This window comes from Glandiceps talaboti, chromosome 22 (assembly GCF_964340395.1).
Source record: "Glandiceps talaboti chromosome 22, keGlaTala1.1, whole genome shotgun sequence".
In the NCBI taxonomy this organism is placed as follows: Eukaryota; Metazoa; Hemichordata; class Enteropneusta; family Spengelidae; genus Glandiceps; species Glandiceps talaboti.
Window position 1 is genome coordinate 4,293,645 of NC_135570.1, and position 16,449 is coordinate 4,310,093.

General features: G+C 35.4%; 2 protein-coding genes across 3 annotated transcripts; one reads left to right on the forward strand and one right to left on the reverse strand.

Moving 5' to 3' along the window:
- Positions 1 to 594: 594 nt before the first annotated feature.
- Positions 595 to 8,029, reverse strand: LOC144451939 (enkurin domain-containing protein 1-like). Of its 2 annotated transcripts, none has more exons than XM_078142860.1 (7): positions 7,883 to 8,029; positions 6,538 to 6,725; positions 5,452 to 5,624; positions 4,471 to 4,647; positions 3,797 to 3,960; positions 3,384 to 3,520; positions 595 to 3,013 (listed from the first exon to the last, which is right to left on the reverse strand). In XM_078142860.1, exons 2-7 carry the CDS (start codon positions 6,695 to 6,697, stop codon positions 2,853 to 2,855), a joined length of 972 nt encoding a protein of 323 aa, XP_077998986.1. In that variant the 5' UTR covers positions 6,698 to 6,725; positions 7,883 to 8,029; the 3' UTR covers positions 595 to 2,852. The 2 variants fall into 2 exon arrangements, with proteins under 2 accessions (XP_077998986.1, XP_077998984.1); XM_078142858.1 differs by having other exon boundaries at positions 6,505 to 6,725.
- LOC144451936 (uncharacterized) lies at positions 7,949 to 16,107 on the forward strand. Its single transcript, XM_078142855.1, has 9 exons — positions 7,949 to 8,569; positions 9,163 to 9,325; positions 9,970 to 10,039; positions 10,729 to 11,051; positions 11,486 to 11,704; positions 12,483 to 12,586; positions 12,950 to 13,089; positions 14,003 to 14,115; positions 15,260 to 16,107. Exons 1-9 carry the CDS (start codon positions 8,433 to 8,435, stop codon positions 15,518 to 15,520), a joined length of 1,530 nt encoding a protein of 509 aa, XP_077998981.1. The 5' UTR covers positions 7,949 to 8,432; the 3' UTR covers positions 15,521 to 16,107.
- The last annotated feature ends 342 nt before the right edge of the window (positions 16,108 to 16,449 follow it).

A 16,449-nucleotide genomic window follows, 5' to 3' on the forward strand; every position in this document is an offset into this window, starting at 1 on the left:
CATTACTACAGCAGACTGTTTCAAAATCCTCCCTTCAAATTGTATGATGATAAAATTTGATGACATTCTTTGCCAATTCAAATAGATGTAATATCATTCGTTTTCTTGGGAACACCACTAAAAGGAAATGGAATCATTTTCATAAACTTTGGGTTCTGGAGAGCCATTTCATGATTTTACATCACCTACTTACACGAGATTTCAGAAAAAAATCAACTTGAACTTCTACCTTATTTGGGGATTTTTGTTGTGGGTCACATTGCATCATGGGAGTCAGCAGAAATACATATGCAATAAGTGAACAATGAATATTCATGACTCATGGGTGGTTCTTACCTTCAATGAAAATGGCATGAATATTGTTTTAGTTTATGAAAATGCCTTTATTTCTTGGTGTGTTGTTCAATTTTAACTCTCAAACCTGGAGTGTCTGTGCGTGATGCTAGCTATTTACAAAGTAGTGAACTGGAACATGGTGTATTTATGAAACACAAAGTTTTAACCCACATCAAACAATCAGGATGAAGTGTAGCATTGATTGACAAACAAACTATAAACCTTTTATTATATGTTTTTATCTTTAGATCAGTTTTTATTAATTATTAAAAAAGGTGCAAATACTAATTAATATGGAAAGCCTACTGTTACGACAAGAAAAGAGATAGAAACATTTAGTATACATTTTCTATTTAATGGAAACTGACATCCATATTACATGAAATGACTACAACTATATGTCTCCTTAACATAAAATATTACATCACAAGGATAAAGATAAAGAATATTATACTTGAAGTGGAACAAACTGAGTTTTTACTGGGTTGGTTTAGTGATAGTACCACTAATTTGACCTAGTAAAATGATAATGTATACTTCTGACATTGTTGGCACAAATGATGGCAGTTTGACACTCTATGTTCAAATTAAATCATGGAATCGATAACATATCATGTCAAAAATGTGAGGTTTCAGTTCTGTCATAGTAAAAGAGGATAAGTATGTTCAGTAAGTAGGATACTGCAAGAACCTTTAAATATGCAGCAGTAAGTACCCCAATGGGTATAAACTCAGCTTAAAAATTATCCCCTCCCCCTCCCCAAGGTTTACTCAGCTTATGCCATTTAAGTGACTATACTAGTGTTTCATGTTTGAAGAATTACTGGGTTTGTCCCTTAACAATGTGGAAAGAAACCTGACATAATGAGACTTTTAATATACAAACTACGAAAACACATATACAGAGAAGAGGACAGTTTATCATGTCAAAACATATAACAGAGTTACATACAACACAACATAATTTGCTCTACAGACTTGATACTGCAGTGAAATATACATAATAGTACCAAATACTGTAATAACTTTAACAGTGATCAGATATACAAAAATAATTCTACTTTATGAATATTTTTTTTCAAGTAAACCTTCAAATAATATATTATACAAGGTATTGAGACTAATTTGTGGTAAAAAGAGGTATTCTAAGCAGTTCTCCCAAGATAATAGTTATAGCATAATATCAATTTACATAAACATGCATGACATTGTTATGTAAAGTAGATTGATTTACATAACAATTTCATGTTATTGTTATGTAAATAATATATTTACATAGCCAATATAATTTATTGTTATGTAAATTCATATGCATAGAATCCTAATATACGAGTTACAATGTTATATATAGAGTCCTGTGAGAAGAACAGCAATTCTGGCTATTGTTAGCGCTAAAGCCTTTGCATGCCTATCGTCATTTTCACGATACCAGTAGGTGAATTAGTCTGTACGGTACACCATAACAGGGCACCCTAACACATTGGTCAACCTCTCTCGGTAGAGAGGAGGTCAACGAGGGTGAAATGACAAGACGTATCTTACAGCCTATAGGTGAATTTTCCTTTGAACAAGCAATGCAGTTGGCTGCGATATCACCACAGCATATCTAGCTATCAAAATGCTATTTACAGTATGCTTTTTTGTATATAAATAACGCCCTCTCTGGCTATAAATAGAAAGCTGTGTCAATATGAGAACTAACCACTGAAGCAAGTGACAGCACATTACACTGCATTTTTGCTATGATCAACTATTGGTTATGACAAAGTTGTATCTCATGCCCTAAACACATTGCTAGTATGAATTGACTAACTCAGCTTACACAGGGGAGATGTAGGTTTGTGCTAGACTCACTCAGCTTACAGGGGAGATGTAGGTTCATTGGAGATAAACACTGACCTATTTGGAAATGACTAATTCTCAGTAAATAGTGATAACTATCTAAAACAATATATTTTCAGAAAGGTAATTATGTGAATTGTATTGTCACGTTTTTCACTTATACCTAAAATTGGTGTGTTTATGAGGTAAAAACTAGATTTTTATTATTTCTATTCAAAATTTTATGAAAAAATGTAATGTGACAACGAACTGCAGGGTCCTTTTTTAAAAGTATTTTAAATTCTTTAGATTTCAAATTGTATGCTCGTATCATTTATTGTTCCTTTGCAATACGACAGTGAAAATGAGGTGCTAAACTGTCAGTACATGGAATAAGTATCATGTTGAAATTCAAGTTTATGTCATTGAAATTACTGCAGACTATTCTGTATTTGAGTTCAAGTTAACGAGAAATGAACACAGAGCACAACTAAAATAGAAATAAAATACCCCCTGCAAGTGTTACATGAGTCTTGCGATATATGCTATTTTTCATCATTTCTCTACTGTACCCACAGAGGGCAGAATTCAATGAAAAGGTCTATTAGAAAAGGAGAATGGCCAAGATATATCCAGGGTCTCTGCAAAGTGGGAATACCTCTATATACATATGTATTAGCAAGTCTTCTGTATCATTATTCAGTTAGTTTGACAAAGACTTTTCGCCTTGAGAAGATCTTGATAGCTTCTTCTATTTCTGATATTCTGGATTCGAGATCAGCTCTTTTGGCTCTAGCTCTCATTGTATCTGCCGTTACTGAGAGTCTTGACAGCTCATTAGTAAGTTCATGCTCCTCTGTAAGACAAAACCCAATGTTTGGAATTATTGTTCATTTAAATTGTATTCTCAGCTCAATGTTGTGTTTAGGTCACCTGTCTCTCTGTGTGTGTGTGTGTGTGTGTGTGTGTGTGTGTGTGTGTGTGTGTGTGTGTGTGTGTGTGTGTGTGTGTGTGTGTGTGTGTGTGTGTGTGTGCGCGCGTGTGTGCGTGTGCATGTGCGTGTGTCCTCAGTTTACTGTTACCATAATGAAATATATTTGAATTCAATTTTAAAACCCTACAGTCTGGTGGGGCTACAATGTAACATATTTAGGGTATACACACTGTTATCACATTGATGAATTACTATGTATGTATTGATAAATCAATCAGTATTCCAAACTTACTCTGTTTGAGTACATCTAATGTTTCCAGACGTTCTTTTTCCGGCATGGCTGCATGACCTGGTGGCATATCTGGATCCGGTGTATTTCTCCTTCTTTCCTCTGCTTCTTGATCCCACTGCTTCTGCCGTGATCGTAAACTAGAAAAGGAATTCACAATTAGAAATCATGCCTTTGAATTTTCACTTTCGTCAGTTTATGGGTTCCAAAACAAATACCCTGGTTGAATTAATGAAGAGATCATACTTTGGGTATTAACTGCATGGTGTATTAGCAAAGCTAAACCTCATAACTTTTGTATTTGAAATTGGGTTTAGTTATTATACTCAATATGCAACCTAATATAAATATCATTATTTGTATAAACTTTCATTTCTTGCTACAAGGTGATGAGTTGAAATATATAATGTACTTACTATGATGGCACTTCTCCTTTCTTATAACTTCTGTGTGCTTCTTCCAACCTTTTCTTGTGTTCTTCTATAGCTCTAGCTGAGGGTGACCTCCTTTGTTGCATATATCTAGTTTGTCTGGCATTCAGTGCCACGTAGTTCACATTATCTGACTTCTGTAATTTTAGCTGATGGAAAGAAATTGGAAATGATCATTCTATGATGTGTAAGTGGCTCAAAGTCAAGGACCAGGAAAATGACAGGGAAAGATGGTATTTTCATTTCCTGTGAATTCTGTATGTAATGCACATACTTTTATCATGATAATATATGTGTCATATCATATGTGTCAAAAAAAATTAATACCCTAGTTAGATCTAGTGCAGGTTGAATGTTAACCTGGTGAAGGCTTCTACCTGGCGTATAGATAGATAGATAAATATATGTAGATATATATAGAAGAAGACTCAAATAGTCCAGTAGATATGTAATACAATGAAAGGAATTGTGCCTCCTTCTTGATCAAGATTGGGGTTTGTATTGCCTGTAGGTTACGCTGTGTCAGGGTGCCCTCATGCACTGGTCAACCCCCCTTTCACGACCAAGACCAGGGCGAGCCTTTACGATCAATACCAGGGCTGACCAACACAACATATTTTACTGTCTAGCATCTATACTGAAATATTATTGTCACTCACCTCTGCTGCTGTAGGGGAATCAAGTGCATCTGTTGATGATGCCCTTGCAGATCCTGCTGACACTGGTCTACGGTTACCAGCTGGGCTGACAGATCTACCCCTGATCTCAGGAGTGCCTGGTCTACTGTGACTTCTCAGATAGTTAGCTGATGAGGGTCTTGGGGCTGCTGGTGGTTGCTATTGGTAAAAGATGACATAAGTAATGATCCTGTTATGATAACTTGGTTCCATAATGATGGTAGATGATTTGATGAGGGACCCAGTAAATGTAATGTTAGATACAATTTTTCACTAATACTCTTTATTTCTGATTTCTATCTGATAATACTGAAAACACAAGATACTGACAGTCACTGTCGTAAGTTTCAAGACATCTCTTACATGAATGAAGGGTATATTATGGTTTACATTTCAAACTAATTATACAAACCCTCATCTTAGATAATTGCTCCCACAGACTGTGTGACAGAGTGTGTATGTCGATGGTTGTAAAGTGACTATCTATGCCTTAAAGCTGCAACTGGCACATACTGTGAACCTGTTTTGTTAGATGTAATGACATACTCATAATATTGTAGACCATAACAAATGTTGAATCACTTTTGGGTAAATGTATTTGTGCAGCTGTACACATAATATCATATGGTGTACATTAAATCTAATCAAATTGATTTTGGGTCCTACCAATTAATAGATCACTAATTGACTCATACAATGTCTACTTACTGGTATCTTAACAATTTTCAGTGAATATATTGTTGTCTGATCTAAAAATATTACTCCAGTAACAGTTAATGTATCGTTAAGTTTACTTTAAAAAGCAGGTTATGATCAACACAAAAAGGGGGAAATATCATTCTATGCAAATATAAAGAGATCATTTCATCCTAGGTTTTTAAAAAAATAAAATACCAAAATATTACTGTACCATTATTTGTAGGGTACAATAGACAATGTGATGCATCTAGGGTGATAACTTACATTTAGATTTTCAGCAAGTTTGGAAGGTACAGTCTTGTATTTTTCTGATTGTGGTAAAGCCTTGACAGGTTCAGTGGATTTTCTTTGCTCTTCTTCTCTCCTTCTTCTGTTCACGGATTGGATTTGTCTCATTTTGCGTACATTTTCTTTAGTGTAATCACGGGACTCTGCCTCTGTGAAAAACAGAAGACAAAAGATAGAAATAAAGTGTAAACCCCATGTAGCTTTGCTTTCATCTGGAGCTAGTAGTAAAACTTCCACTATGACCATTCTTCTACCAGCAGGTTAACAGTTAGTCTTCCTGCTAGACCTCTCAGACTATTGTTTATTTTGAAAGTGACTGTCATGACCTATCATTAACCTCCAATGTACAGAATGACATCTAGGTATCTAGTTCAGTCTGTATATTGACTGAACTTGTTTCAAAAATAAATTATATCCCTTTTCTAGAATTGATAAAAATAGTTACACAATTTGTAAATGGCCACCTGCTGTTAGGGGTGAAAACCATGCCACTACTTAACAAATCTGACAGGAGATAACATGTTTTGATATTGCATAATGAGAGACAATGTATCAGTAATCCCTCTACATGTACACATATGGTAATGTATAACAGTGTTAGTGCAGGACTGACAAATTATACCAGGCAACAGAATAATGTGTAACCCAGTAGAGTTCCATTTTTGGGTTACTAATGTGTTGTTCAATTTATGGACAATAAATTAATCCTTTTAAATGAGTGATTCTATGCTCCTGACTAATTATTCATCAAAACTACCTGGAACCACTTGGAAGAGTGTCTGCAACTTTGAAAACATACAACTCTTTATAATATTTTCAATATAATGCACTGCAGTGATCCCCTTAGAAAACCATTGAGTTTTTCAGAGAATGTCATTTGGAAATGCTTGCATCATCTTGTTTACAGGCAATCACTGGGTCACATCTGCCCCCCCCCCCCACCCACATGTACCCGGGTATCATAATAGCAGCCCACAAATGAGCCTTGCGACAACAACAAACGACACACTACCAAGGCAATCTACTTACTTTGTCTAACTGAGGAAGGTGGTCTGTATATACCTTGACCTTCTAATTGTAAAAGCAATCCCACAGAACCTCTGTGTTTTTCAGCTATTGCTTCTGCTTCTGGTTTTACCCTTGGTCGTGGTGCTGTATCATTAGTGGACCATCCATTCCTGGCTTGGTATTGGGGATCTGGTGGAATGGGACTTGACAACATAATTTGGCCTTCTGGCTGTCTGCAGCTCCTGTTATGCAAAATAAAATAAGAATAATTCATTACTCTAGGTAGTCATAGTAAGTTGGGATAATCCCTCTAAACTTTGTAATTCTATAGAAGTATTTACTATTTATGTTATTATGCAATGTGTACAATAACATAGCCTTATAACAAAGTGTTACTGAATGTTTCAATAGTTGATTTCCCTGTTCTGTCATAGTTTGAACTGCACTGATTGCTGGTCCATTGACTTCATCCTGTATTTCATCATATTTGAAATAAATAGTGTAGATGTACCAGATGAATCAACCTGTGCACTTGCTGCTGCCATGGTTGACCTAGGCTTGGGTGATGACCACCGGGCCCAGAGATAGGTATTACTATATTAGAGAAATCTCCCTTCCCTGATCAGATGCATAGAACTTAGAAGACAGGTTGACCATGGAAGTATCATCGGTGATACTTCCATGGGCTGACCTATTTCACAAGAAGAGACCTAAAAATGTGATACAGAAATGAATGTTGAAACGTTCTGTACCTCTTGCTGGGTGTATTTCCTAGCATCACAGTAACGTTAATATCAACTTATTCAGCATTCTGGAGACATGATAATTCAAGGCAGGAAGATGTTCCTTCTACATTTCCACATGTTCAGTTCAGGGATAAGGTACCCAAGATGGATAATAGAATCCCTTTAGTTCAATAATCATCTTTTGCATCTGTACATCAGTACAGATGTCGAACATAATCATATAACACAGTTACTATTACATCCCAGGAATATTAACATTTATGACAAAATTGTTCGTTTTTCAGAAAGTTCAGTTTCCCATTCCAGGATATATTGACAAGATATGGTATATTACTTTTCAGCAGTGTTGCTTTCCAGTGTCAATGACTCACAATCAATCTGGTCACGATCAGCGACTCAACTGTGCAACATTTTATCCGCAAAATATGTGATCAAACTTACTCGTCTAGTCTCATTTTCTTCCTGTTTTCCTCTCCAGTAATAAAAGCCATCTTCTCCTTAGCAAACGGTTAACGTTTTGAAAATACGAAGTTCACTACAAACTGACGTCAACTTCGGTCAAGTCGGAACAAGAACTCAACACAAATACGCGTGCGCTTACATGCAAAATGTACGGTATTTGTGTATTATATCGAAAATCTAGTAGTACCTACCTCAAAATGAAGCTATTGCAAGTTGACAGCTACTGTTTGATTTACCAATTTGACTCGAAAATCCGTCAAAATGTCATCTCAGGAGTCAAATGCAAGAAAAATGTCAATGTTGTCACCATTTCACAGCAACGACCTGCAGGAACATACGAAATGGTGGTCATGTGACCATACCTTGACCAATACTAGGTCGTTTTCAATCGATACACTATTGAGGTCAAATATTGTCCAATCAACTCACGCCTATCATCGGAGCATAATGGCGACGACGACACCATAGCAACAATAATAGTCCACCATCTTGTCAGAGGAAGCCCTACGATAGACCAGAAGCGAAACCTCAAGACAGTATTCGGCGGAATTTGAAGACCGAACCCTTCTATACCGCAATATATGTAAAGATATTGAAAAAATTATTACTTCGATGTAGTTAACGGGACGATACGAATATATATCGCTGTGTGGTGTGCAAAACTGTCAGCGTCCCGTACAGTGCAATTTTGAAATTTTAATCTACACAGCTTCAATGTTTTCCTGAGTTTAGACAACCAAAATGTCAAGAGCAACTGTGTCTAAGTCACGAGCTGACAAGAATAAATCAAAAGATTCGGACAGGGCAGGAACACAGTCAGCCTCCGTACCTCCAATTAGTAACGATGTTGTTCCCGGGAGATTTACAGAAGGCGATTGGTGAGTTCATGTTTTAGATGGCTAACGTGTGTTTTTGTCATATTGCATGCTCACATACTGCAGTAAACACATAGCCAGATTTACCTGGTAATTCAAATAAAATCAATAGGAAACCAACAACTCAATACATGAACATATTGTACAGGATTCAAAACAAATAATTATGAATTCAAATTTTAAAAAAGTTATAATTGAAGAACTTTTAAAATATGATTGATTATATTACTATAAGTTATAATAATTGTTTATTAATTAAATGTATATATTCAAATAATATATTTTATTTTATCTAACACATGAATTCATATTCACACTTCACAAAGCTCATTCTACAACTGTAGATTGTGATGGTGTTTGGCCATGTAGTGACTGTCAACAGAGAAGATGTGACAGTCATGCAACATAATTTTATAGCTATATAAACATCCACATATCCATAACGGTGTCAATATATAGACCAGGTACATAGCAGTTCCCTTTAAAATTGTTGACAACCAGCTATTTTAAAGTATGTATGAGAACTGAGTAAGCATCTCTGTAATACTACTAGTATTTTGAAATGTGAACTTGGTTTTCATCTTATCAAATTACAGGTCGCATCTTCTGGAAAGAGAGGAGGGAGAGGAGTTCATTGTTGATATGGTGGAGGAGATAGTTGACTCTGCTATGACTGTCATCTATGACAACTATATACAGAGACAATTATTTCCTTACACCATAACCCAAGCTAAAGATGCCATCCTACAGATTATTGAGGTGAGACATGATATAGAAGTCTTAAAGTGGCCATATGGATGAGGATTGGGTATTGATTTTGGATTTTTTTAAAATTTATAAAACAATTTTGTAATGGCTTACTACTTGAACAGTCAATGTTAAACAACATATGCCAAGTCCTTGTTTGTGACACAATAACATGCAAAAGATTAATAAATGTGTAAAACTTTTGTCATTGTACGTACAATAACAAACTTTTAGCACATTTTGAAGCTTTTTGCAATGTATTGAGTTACAAACACAGACTCTATGTTGTTTCACATTGATTTTTCAAGTAGGAAGCCATGATAAAATTGTTTTATAAATTAAAAATCCAAAATAAATACCCAATCCTCATCCATATAATATGGCCACTTTAAGAAATAAACAGAATCAAATATGCGAAATTAAACTCAAAAGTCAAACTTTTTCATACTTGAATCTCAGTATCTCAACAACTGCCAGGTTATGTGTATGCATATACACCACAAATGTTTAGAAGTTAATTTTACAAACTCTACATGTATAGGTCATGGAATCATTCTATGAAAAGACACTCAACACAAAACGTAAGCTTTCTATATTAAAATTAACTTATTTTGTCTAGAGATCAAAGTAACATATTTTGATTTTTTTGTTATCAGTGGCAATTTCTTGCAAGAGACGAAGGAGAAGGAGATGTAATCAATGACCAATCATGGCAAGAAGAAGGAGGTGAGTTGAGTAGCATCTTATCATATAATAAACTATGTAATGATTTTATGTAACTATTCTGATGTGGATTGTTGAGTCATAAGGGTCAAGTGGTTGTAGTAGATTCACGATGGTTAAATGGTTAGAGTAGTTTAGAATGTGGTTCAAGCCTCGTTGGGCCACTGTCGTTTGTTTCTGAATGGCTAATGTCATTGGGCAAGATTTGAACCACTATTATGCCATAGTCACCCCAGCTGTATAATTAGGCATCTCCAGTTGTATTATTAGAAACCTGGTAGGACAGAGTTCGTTTTGTGAATTCTTTTATTCTATGCGCTTATGCAATGGAGTGTGTGCTTGCAAGGGAGTTGAGGATATGGCCTCTGTGCCAATATGGGTCTGTGCCAGAGTACTAATTTTACAGCACTATGATCATGACATTTATTGTGAAAGTTGCTTTATAAGTGTGTACCATTATTATCACTGTCGTATGGCTTTGTGTTCAGTCCTTGTGTTCAGCTCTATGGATGCAACTGGACAGAATGCCAGGACTAGATTCATACTGAAGGGGTTACATCAGGAATATGAAATTACCAGACCAAATTGAAAGATTCAAATCGGAACAACTCATACAAATCAAAATTTGACTTGTCGACTCCTGACTCCTAAAAAAGCTTTTAACAACATGATACTTTTATTGTGTCTTACAGAACCAATTCCAGCAGTTACCGATTCCTGGGCACAGGGATCAGTACCCAGATCACATATTCCTATAAGAACACCAACACCATCAGAACATGATACTGAGGTGACCTCTGTTAGTAATCTGTCTAGACCAGGTACCGTTACAGAGGATGATCTTACTACATTCAATGAAACGTCGGCTGATGAAATCCAACATGAGGAATTGGCTAAACCACAAGTAGAAACCATTGAAGAACAACAAGAAGAACGTGTACCTTCTCAACAACAACAAGTTGATGATATGCAAGAAGAAGAAAATAGAGAAGCTTCATCCCTACAACCTGAACCTGTGAGTATTACAAAAAGGGAAATGACACTCCAGGAAATAAAGGTATTTCATAAACTTTAGGTTCTGGAGAGTCATTTCATGATTTCACATCACATAAATTTCATTTGATTGCCAAGAATCATCAAATTGAAACTCTTATATCATAAACTCATTTATTGCAATGGTACATTGTTGTCATCATGGGTGTTTGGAGACACAAATATGTATTAGATAAACAATACATATTCATGACAAATTAATATTGAAGGTAATAAGCACTTAGGAATATTGTATGGTGTATATTATTTTTTCGTTGATTTAAGTTTTCTTTATCAAAGCAACAACAAACTTAAAAAAATTTCTGAGGTGTATTCTACATGTCTGTCAGTAGTAATTCAGCATAATACTGCAACTTCAATTTATACCCTATCTCAACCCATTTTTTCCCCACACAGCCAAAGGAGATCAAGAAAAAACGAAAATTTAAGTATAAACCCCATCGTGGTCCAATAAAGTCTGCTGGTCTCAAAGAAATGACAAAGACACTGGAAGAAACAGAGAAAGAGTTGATTGAAGCTGAACTCAGAGCACAGCTTATGGCACCAGAAAGTGAAGCTGACTCAGCACCAATTGATCTTTTACAAATGCCTTCATCGTGCCACTCAATACTCAAGGTAAATTTACAATCTTAGTGGGTAAAGAATTTTTATTAAAAATCATTGTAAATTAGTACTTTCTCAGTTTGCCATGTAAACTCGGACTCTTATTTTTTTATTATAATGAATAGATAAGAGTTCCTAGGTTATATCAGGATTTATATATTTCTCTTTGTACCCCTCCCCTCATCCTAATTTTTCTCATCAAAATGATTAGTAAATCAGCAAAATTATAATCACCATTTTATGTCCTATCTTGTGTGTCATATTATAAAGTTAAATTGAAAAGTAAATAGATACATGACATTGATAGCTAATGTGCAGGCGATGTTTTCAATTTTACTGTGTAAAAGTTGTAGCAATTTTACTGACAATATATAACATGTATGACAGACATGTGTGAAGTGAAATAACGTGCCATCATACAGACATCAAAACATTGACACCCACATGTCTGCGTCTAGTTTCATTAGTTTACTTCATTCAGATAAAAGTATCAAGAAATTGCAATCTTGCTATCTTAAAGTATAGAATGTTCAGTTTCTTATTGGTTTCTGTGTGGTTGTTTAAACAGGGCCAGTGAACGCTAACATGAAATGGATGGTATAGGTATATTTATTTTATTTGCTATACTATACATTTTGAAATCCACCTGCTGTGCTTGTTCATTTTCGCAAATGAAATAGATTTGAAAGATTCGTAGCTCAAAGTCAAAAGGTGACACTGCAGCATAGATTTTCTTTCCAAACCATACTGTATGTGAGATATTCTGACATATGGTACTATGACATTACAGGCACAAGCTGGCAGACCTCCAGGTAACAAAGATGTGACGTATGACGAAAAGGGCAATGTTGTATCTGTTCTGAGGATGGACCCAGAAAGGTTACCTTCTCACAGGTCAGACTACTTTTCTACTCATCTTAAAAATACTATTTTTTTGTATTTTTGTCATGATTCAAATAATTCAAGATTTAAACAGTGAGCATTCTTGTGTTTGCTTCAGTCTACACATGTACATGTATTAGATGAACAATACATATTCATGACTATCTGAAGGTAATAAGCTTTGAGGTGTCATGAACATTTATTGTTCATCAAATAGATATGTGTGTCTGCTAACTCCCATGAGGCAACACTTGATCACTGCATAGACAGTCACAGAACAATGGATGTCACACAAGTTCCTTAATTCCTGAAGTGGTGTTTCCCTTGAATAACTTTGTGTACTTGTTGACTAATTTACATGGTTATTGTTAACAGGATAAAAACACAGTTCAGCATAGTAGACCCAGCTGTTGAAGCAGCACATGCAAGACTTATAGCCATGAGAACTGGACGATACAGAATGTCACAGACAAAGTCCAAAATGACAACAAGAACAACAACTACAGTAGACCATAGTAAGTACACATATAAAACTGTTCGTCTTGTGCAGATTATATTTTCATTATTGTATTCCCAACCATGAGATATCCAGCTGTTAAAATTTGTTGAAAATATAGAAGTGGCCGGCTCCGAAAGTTGTAAATTGGGTACACCATTGATCAGTCATGTTGAATGTAAGAACAATACACTGTGAAGAATGTTGCAAAGAATTAGTGTAAGATGTAGATATTGGGTTTTGTCGTCTTTCGCTGTAGTTTGGTTTGTTTTCACCACAGTCATGCTGACTCTGTACAAATATATAATAGTACATTAGTAGTAGATTATTTTTCTTACCGCCGTAAAAATGCATTTCACTGTATTCCTAGGGAACTATTTGAATATGATGTCACTCCACAGTCAGTAATATAAAGATCAAGACAAAGTTGGGGGTGCCAAACTAAGTAGAAGGCCCCTCAGACACATTTGATTTTACTTGTCTTTTACTAAATCACAGCTTGCATAGATGGAGTTACAGTGTATCATGTCCTCTCTCTTTCATACCTAAAAGAAAATTAAATTAATCAAATCATTGATTCAGAGATCTGAATGGGTATCTCATGTTGACATATGGTTTACATATTTTAATATTGTATAGTCTCTTTCTCCCAACATGTACTTAGTTATGAACAAACTAATAGTAATACCCCCTAGGGAGAAAGAGGATTAATTTGTGTTTAGTTGTGCACAAACTAGTACCCCCTAGGGAGAAAGATTATTAATTTGTATGTAAATAGTTCTATATGTCAATCATGTGTATTAACAGTATGTTCTCATAATTTCTCTATTCACTGGTGTGTGTATGCCATATGTTCCACAACAGTGATAGATTTGTAATAACTCACATGGCTGTTGCGTAAAGTGATAAATGTTTGTCTCATTTCATTCTAGCAATAAAAACAAATGCAGCTACAACACAGAGTGTTATGACTATTGACACATTTCCAAACCAAAATGCCAGCAATGTTGTAGATGGTGCTGTAACACCATTACCGCCACCTCTGGTGAGTTGTGGTAATTCTTTTGTTTTTATATCAAGGCCAGCAATGTAGGAGAATTGTGACATGGAGAAATATCTGTGACTCAAACATAAAACACAGATTTCAAATATGTGAAACATGCATTTGTTTGATTGTAAACCTAAAGCTACCATTTGTATTTTTGTATAGTCTAAATTTTTTGAATGCTCTACACTTGAAAGTAATATTTTTGTAAATTGAAGGTTTTTCAACTTTGAAATTGTTAGTAAAGACGGTATGTGATACTTCTGTTAGTTGATTTCACGTACTGTAATATTATGCAAAAATCAAATTCTTTTAAAAGCCCACTGGAAGTAGTTTGAAATTCAAGCTTTTTCTATGCAGAAAAATTGATAATATAGATATACGAGGATGTGAGGCATATTTCTCACTACACAGAGCTTAATATGAGCAAAATTCAGTATTATGTTGAGGATAGAATTGTCACTTTCAAAGCTACAATTCTAACAACTGGAGTATAATATTTAGTCTAGTTCCTGACAGGGACCGTATTCCGTACCACAGTGTACTTCATCACTATCCCAGTCTAGTCAAGGCCCTGATGGAAGGTGTTAATTATGGTTCAACCCCATGGTGAGCGAAGCGAGAATGGCACATGTCAGTAGTAATCCATCACAAATTGACGGGCTGTCGCCATCACTCATTCATATTCATATGGTACAGCTGTTTTGATGATGTCCAATGTTTAACCAGGACTCCACCTCCAGTCATTTAAACTAAAATCATGTGGGGATGCAACAACATAATCATGTTTATATGAACACTATAGGAGGGAGCACAGAAATCTGTGCGATCGTCAGGGCCTTGACTAGACTGGGATAGTGATAGTGACATTGTAGTATGGAATACGGTCCCTGTCAGGAACTAGACTATGTGTTATTAGGCTCACGAGTCCATATAGGTCACGTGTGCTGAATAGTGGGTCAATCTCTTGACAAAGATTGAAGTGTGCTGTCAAAAATTTCAGGTAAAATGTTCATGTTTGTGTTAGGAACAAAAGTTAAATTTGATACTTTGGTTTTGCAAAACAGATGAATTCCCATTTATAGAGTGTAAGATGTGTGTATTTATCAAGTAAATAAATTTTATCTATATTTTATTCTTATAGTTGGATTCTATGGAGCTTGCTCCAGGTGTCTTAGTGAAGGAAGGTAATCGTATTAGAAGAGGACCAAAACTGAAACCAAGGCAGGAAGACATTGTGTCATCAGCAACCATTAGAGCTTTGCGGCCTCTGACCACTGATAACACACAACCCCGTATCCAAGTCGCTGAGATACTGGGTGTCCACTCACCTGTACTCAGGCCAATTCCAGCCACTGAACCAATTCCTCCTATCATGCCTCAACCTCCCATCAAATCAAACTAAAACTTAATTTTCTCATAATGTGGACAATATACATAATACAAGATGTAACTTACAACCGTTCTCACTGACCTGTTACTAACTGCAAACTAAATTCACTGTGTATAACAACAACCAACCATTGATTGTGCAGACTGCCTTGAAGTTGTGCAAGTTTTTTTCAGATGGAATTTTAAATGTGAAAAGCAGTGTGAGATTTTACAGCACACTAAGTCTTCAAGTTGATCCTCTGAACGTTATGTAGACAGTTTACAAGTACAACGATTTATTCAACAAGATGTCCAATTCACTGACTGTTTTCCAAACACTGTTGTTCCACTAATTCTTATTATTTACAGAGCTGTAACAGTTGAATGAGAAGGGTTGTATTTGTTGATTTACAGCGCTGATTGTCATCATTTTGAAAAATGATCGAAGTCTTACGCTCTACATTCCTATACACTTTTGTTCTAAAAGTCACCTGTATATGATAACCATTATAATGTATATAGTCTGTTCTAAAACTGATTTTTTTTCTCTCCGGTATTTGTAAGACCCTGACTCAGAAATTAAAATTCCTTGTATATTTGATTCTAGATTGACTTATCTTTCTTTTGTATTGGACAGAAAGTCAGATTGTAATAAAAATTTATAATAATATGTGTATGTATGTGTATGTGCATGCATGTGTGTGTGTGTGTGTGTGTGTGTGTGTGTGTGTTTGTGTGTTTGTGTGTGTGTGTGTGTGTGTATGTGGCTGTCTGTGTGTGTCTGTGTGTGTGTGTGTTATCATTCTATGATATTATATTACACTGTAAGTTTCTATAGCCTGTTTATATGCCATTCTTCAATCAAGCCAGAACATGTGGACATCTGTTAAGCATTCCCATAAAGATGTTAGTGGTTTAATACGACAATGGACTGGCACTGGATCTATAACTTTGCTAGTTCTT

Bases quoted from the DNA above. Each gene is read 5' to 3' on its own strand.
- LOC144451936 (XM_078142855.1), top strand. From the start codon at position 8,433: ATGTCAAGAGCAACTGTGTCTAAGTCACGAGCTGACAAGAATAAATCA. The intron at 8,570-9,162 runs GTGAGTTCATGT...ATCAAATTACAG, and splicing joins AGATTTACAGAAGGCGATTG to GTCGCATCTTCTGGAAAGAG. The intron at 14,116-15,259 runs GTGAGTTGTGGT...TTATTCTTATAG, and splicing joins CACCATTACCGCCACCTCTG to TTGGATTCTATGGAGCTTGC.
- LOC144451939 (XM_078142858.1), bottom strand. From the start codon at position 6,697: ATGTTGTCAAGTCCCATTCCACCAGATCCCCAATACCAAGCCAGGAAT. The intron at 5,625-6,504 runs GTAAGTAGATTG...TGTTTTTCACAG, and splicing joins ACCTTCCTCAGTTAGACAAA to AGGCAGAGTCCCGTGATTAC. The intron at 3,014-3,383 runs GTAAGTTTGGAA...TTTGTCTTACAG, and splicing joins ATTAGATGTACTCAAACAGA to AGGAGCATGAACTTACTAAT.